The sequence below is a fragment of the Onychomys torridus genome, chromosome 1 (genome assembly GCF_903995425.1).
Source record: "Onychomys torridus chromosome 1, mOncTor1.1, whole genome shotgun sequence".
Lineage (NCBI taxonomy): Eukaryota > Metazoa > Chordata > Mammalia > Rodentia > Cricetidae > Onychomys > Onychomys torridus.
The window spans coordinates 85,212,585-85,218,584 of NC_050443.1; the positions used below are offsets into that span (position 1 = coordinate 85,212,585).

Below are 6,000 nucleotides of genomic sequence, written 5' to 3' on the forward strand. Positions count from 1 at the left end.
GTATTCATTAATTGAAATATAAAGGAAAATACTATCTTTTGCAATCATATAACCATGGTTTCAAGAAAATATTTACTTCAATGTGTGTGTGTGTGTGTGTGTGTAATTTTGAGTATATGTCTTACTATAATGTAAAATGTGTTTCTTATTAAAGCTAATATTAAAAGCTTAAAGAAGAACCTTGTTATAAGTACAAAATACTTAAGGATTTCAATGAAAGTTTCATTGCTGATCCCATTTTCTGATAGTTTTAGTATGTGGATTTGCTATGTTTTATTATGGTGAAGTTTTATGCAATGAACTATACCTATTGCTATGTATAATTTGGTAAATGTTAATATGTACAATCATGAAGTATTCACAATTATATATTCATAAATATCTGATCCTAACATGACTCTAAGGTTTTTCAGGTTAATAATTCTATCTTAATCCTAATATTCCATACATCTACATCTCTTGACATGAAATAAATTTTCAAAAATTTTGACTAGCTGAATGAAAAAATGAATGAATATAGGAATCAATGGGCTCCTCCTCAATATTGTCATTTATTATACATGTGCATTCGAATATCTCAAGCACTACTTGCCCTATTTAAAGCATAATTTACAATTTTGAAGGCATAGCTGATGTTTTTCTAAATAAGTTATCTCTTTAGCATTGGGAAATCTTTTGATGAGGAGAACCACAAGTTAATATGTTCATGCACCATCAATTGCAGTAAGTTTCTCTTTCTTGTTTTAGCCCCAGGCAGAGTGTATCATTCTCTACATACTGTTCTACTGGTGCCTACAGAATCCACAAAATTCAACATTAGTACTTACCAGCTCTAGCCTCCTCCCACTTGCCAGAGTAGTCAATTGTACACTGCTAAGGCTCTACACTGTGTTGTAAGTAATGCCCTATATTTCCATTGGGCTTCACTGGGAACAGATCATTAGAAAAATAAAAGAGGAAGAAAACACCACTGTGGATAAGACTGAATATTCAAAGAGCAGTGAGATACTAGTGGTTGGAAAATGACGACTAGTTTAAAATATATATATATATATCCATTTATTTTCTTGGGAAGGTTTTAGAACCCAAATAGGTACCCTTATAAAGAGCCAAGATTTCTAAGATTAAGGATTATAGAGAAGATAAGGGAAAAGAAAAACATCCTCTCCCAAACAGACTATAGGTTAAAATTAGTATTTGGCCTTCCCTGAGAGTAGACTCAACGTTTCTGTGTTTGAGGGCATCTCGTTTCCTTCAAGATCTTTCTCTTTGATCAGCACAGCATCATCGTTCTCCTTAACCAGAGTCCTGGGATGGCTTTGCTCTGGAGAAGAGGAAGCACAGATGATGGAACCTCACACTGAGTATATCAGAGGTCTGGAACTCTGAACTGCAGATCTGGAGTTAGGACCCTGGTGATTATCAGACTTCTCTCTTGGCAGCTGGACCTCTCCCGGCAGTAGAGCCCATTACCAGTTCTTGCTGCAGTTGGCTGGCATAAACAGGCAGTTTCCAAGCACCAACCTGATCTCAACCCATTTTTTAGAGAAGTTTTTTTAAATATGGAGGTCTTGAGGGAGGATGCAAACAAGATATCCCCTGGGGCTCCTCTTGGCAATAACAATAACTCACTATTACCTTTTCACACTATGAGATGCCTTGGGACATTTTGTTTTGTTGATTTTGTAACCATAGCTTGAATTCTATGAAACTACTTTCCAATTCTTACCTAAACAGCAAAACATTTTTGTATGTTCTAAGTGCCAGAATGATGAAATAGGCCTACTCTACCTGCCCCTCCTCTATGTATGGCCGCAAAGTGAATTGTAAAGTACATACAAGCAGGCATCTCAACATTATGACCTCCAAATTGATAGAAAAATGTAAATTTGCATTATTTTTATTGGTCCTCTAGTAAAAGGTTCAAAAGTGTTGTTTATCTGAAAAAGTCATGAGTTCTGTTAAATTATTTTAGCTGGTATATAAAAATATGACAAAGAAAACCTCTGGTTTTTTTCTGGTATGATTTATTGAAATTGTCTAATTATGTGTTCTTTGTATCAATTTTATTTCTTTTAAATGAAAATATATATACATATATATTCCTTTTCCTTATTTTACTAAATTTCACACATCTACCTAATTTTACTTCTACCAGTGAAATAATTATTTGTATGAATTTTATAATTTATCATTAACATAATTTTCATTTTATTGACTCTTTAGTCATTATTTACAAGTTTTTTTAAAGAAACTTGGAGGTGTTGATAAGTTTTGAATGAGATGAATATGAAAGAAGATTGATCAAGAATGGAAGACTATACCAGTGCTTGTGACATTCGTGCAGTTAACAAACAAAGGCAAGTATCAGAGTAAGTTTTGATCATTGTGATCTCTTATTATAGACTGGGAACTGAAAGGCTTTTCCTGTAATAGGTTAAGTAGTGTCAAGGCTAATGGAATGACATAGTACAGGGCTACTTCTTGAACCTCATCATGAACCGCTTCCCCACATATTCCACTAGCACTAAGTATCTTTCTACAAGAGCAGTTAGGCTGTCAGGGCCACAGGACAACAGGTTCTAAAGGGCCTCTTCGTCCTGACCACTTGTGGGTGGATTTAGACTCAACAGGTTTGAGGAGTATAAGAGTGAATTAAAGTAGGTTCAGTGACATTGACTCATTTTATTTACTTCATTTAAAGGCTTCTTAATTGTTTAAAAAGTAAATATTATCTAGTGATAGTCAGAAGTACAGGGTTGTGTAGGTTTCCTCTTGTTTGAAGTACTCTAATCCCTGGATTAGTACCAGGAATGATCTCATTTTAACTAGTGACCTCTGAATATATTATGTGTGTATTTTTTAAGTAAATTTATAAAATGCTTCCCTATGGCTTTTTCAAACACAGTTGTGTTATTTTTCTTTCTTTCTTCCTCTCCCTTGCATAACTCTACCTCCATCTTCTCTAGTTAAAGCCCCCTCCCCTTCCCTCTCCAACTTCCTGCTTTTGTGCTTCACAGCACCTGTGTTCTACTGCCTCCTTTCTAGAGCACCCCATGATCCCTCTCCATTTTTCCAGCTTCTGAAGTCACTGCAGATTATAAACCCAAATTTCAAGGGATCCTGGGGTATTGGAGGTGGGAAGAACTGAGGGGTAGATATGATCAAGATACATTGTGGACATGTATATGAAATTACCCAAGATGAAAAAACATTTAAGGAATAGAAATGCTAAATCTGAAAAAAAAAAAAAAAAAAGGAGTTCTTTTATATGCTGCCTGTACAAATCATTTCAACTTTAAGGACACAATTCACTGAAAGTGGAGGGATAATAAAACACATGCCATAAAAATGTACACCCTTCAAAAAAGGATAATTACATATATTTCAATAAAATAGCCTTATAGCTAGAAGTATAAAATGACACAAAATTTTTGTGTAGTTAAGAGGTCATTCAATATTTGTAATAGTTATGAATTAATATGTACTCATTTTAGAGACAAATAAATATAAAAAAGAAAATATTAACGACATGAATGACAGGTAGGTAAAAAGTAGTAAAAGTCAAAAGGATCTAAATAAATATAGATAAGAGACATTGCCACATTTGATAAAGCTCTTTCACCTGTATAAACATAAAAACAGCTTCATTAAGCATTATAACACTAAATACAAAAAGGTAGGACCTATAACAGCAGATAAATAAATTAAAAAGCAAATCAAAGATGAGTAAATAAACAGTCTAATTAAAATATACAAAATGTGGTTCCAACATGTTGGATGAAAATAGTACACCTGTCATTTTTAAACTCTTAGCAGACCATACTCCATGAATTTACTCATTCATTGCTCCTACTAAGCCAAACAGAGCACATATCTCTTCTGTTATCTTATTACTACATGAAAGTATATTCAGCTTATTAGGATCCAACATCTGCCTTTTCAAAATCAAAAGTAAAACTTACTAAAGGGTGAATATACTATAAAACTTGGAAAATTCCAGGCCAAGTGGTATCTAACCAAAAGCACTTGGTCTCATGTAAATGCCAATGCTATTTTTACCTGAAATGAGCATGCTTTAATGAGTAGCCAATCCATTTCCAATTTCATAATTTCATACATTCTAACCTACTATTTCACCTAAATGTTATGTGTAGAAGCTCCAACAAAAGGAGAGAATTAAAGTAGAATGTGTGTGTGTGTGAGTGTGTATGTGTGTGTATGTGTCTGTGTATGTGTGCATGTGTGTATGTGTGTGTATGTGTGTGTGTATGTATGTGTGTATGTGTTCATTATTCCTATGGCATAAGAAGGTAATGCATATTCTACTTTACAGTAATCCTATTAGAGTTAAAAGAAAATTTTCTCTCATTTTACTAAATGGGAGAACTAACCAAAATGAGCTGTGGTTGACTATAAAATCCAGTCTCCAACCTGCATCAATGAATAATAGTTCATACCTATAAAATTTTTCAGAAACCCCTCTTTGTGTACCCCTGCTGAGTCAAAGACTTTTAAAACAGAATAATTCAAAATGCAATAACCTTGCCAACAGAACTACTAGCAACAGTTCAGTAATAACTGATTATTTATTCAGAGTATTTCATAGGTAATAAAATTGTTTTATAATTATTTTGCTAATGTATGTTTAACTAAATCTGCTTTATGAAAAGTGTTTAATTAAAACCTGAAAGAAAAAGAGGTTTCTCTATGATCTTTATGATCTTTATTTTTTTTCTGGGTTCTTAAATTGTTCTACTAAGTCAGTAAGTTTACAATTCCAGAGTTTCCTCCAATAAATGTGCTTTTTGAGGCTAAGTCAAAGGATGAATAACTAAGTCACTTCAGGACAGGGCTCTGCCACCTGCTATCGTTTTCCTGATGGCAGCTTTGACTTCCTTGTTCCTCAGGCAATAGATGATAGGGTTGAGCATGGGAGTAAAGACTGCATAGATAGCTGAGATCAGTTTGTTAGAATTAAATGAAGCAATGGCCCGAGGTCGGACATACATGAAGATCACAGCTGTGTAGAAGATGACCACCACTGTGAGATGAGAAGCACAGGTGGAGAAGGCCTTCCGCTGCCCAGTGGCTGATGGTATATGCAGGATGGTAGAGACGATGAAGGCATAGGAAAGGACTGTGGCTGAGAGAGGAAACACTAGGATGACAATGGCTAGAGCAAAGTCTACTGTCTCAGCCAGAGATAAGTCCATACAGGCCAGCTTAAGGATAGGTGACACATCACAGAAAAAATGGTTCAAGATATTATTGCCACAGAAGGCAACTCGGGAGATAAAGTACACCTTTGCCATGGAGATGGTGAAGCCACTCACCCAGGAACTGATGGTCAGCTGAACACAAAACCCTGTGGTCATCATGACTGGATAACGAAGAGGCCAACATATGGCTACATACCGATCATAGGCCATGGCAGCTAAAAGCACACATTCAGTACAGGCAAGGGATATGAAGAAATAGAGCTGGGTCATGCATCCCAAGAAAGAAATGGTATTGGGGTGAAATAGGAATCCAGCCAGCATCTTAGGGACAGTGACAGATATATACCAGGCCTCCAGAAAGGACATGGTACCAAGAAAATAGTACATGGGTTTGTGCAGGGACCCAGTGACCCACACAGTAAGAATGATGACTAGATTCTCCAAAAGCACAAACAAATAAGTTACAAAGAAGATGAAGAAAAGCAAAACTTGCAGCCAGGGAGCAGTAGGGAAGCCCACAAGGATGAACTCTCTGATGTTAGTGATGTTTCCCTTCCACATAGTTGCATCACTAAAACACAAAGGATTTAATGTGAATATCAGAAAATTCAAGAGTGAGGTCCAGAAGAGCAGCAGGAGCAGTTAGGCTGGACATTTTTTTTCTCTATTGTAAAAATCTTACTCTAAAATCTTCACCTACACTGTGTATGATGTGGGAAACATGAAAAGCCACAAGATGACTCCAGAAAAACAAAGACCCCTAAAACAAAGAACACAC

At 35.5% G+C, this 6,000-nt stretch overlaps 1 protein-coding gene across 1 annotated transcript; it reads right to left on the reverse strand.

Annotated features, from left to right (window-relative positions):
- Positions 1 to 4,844: 4,844 nt before the first annotated feature.
- On the reverse strand, positions 4,845 to 5,783 carry LOC118574230 (olfactory receptor 6). The gene has a single exon (XM_036175017.1). It carries the CDS (start codon positions 5,781 to 5,783, stop codon positions 4,845 to 4,847), a length of 939 nt encoding a protein of 312 aa, XP_036030910.1.
- Positions 5,784 to 6,000: the final 217 nt, after the last annotated feature.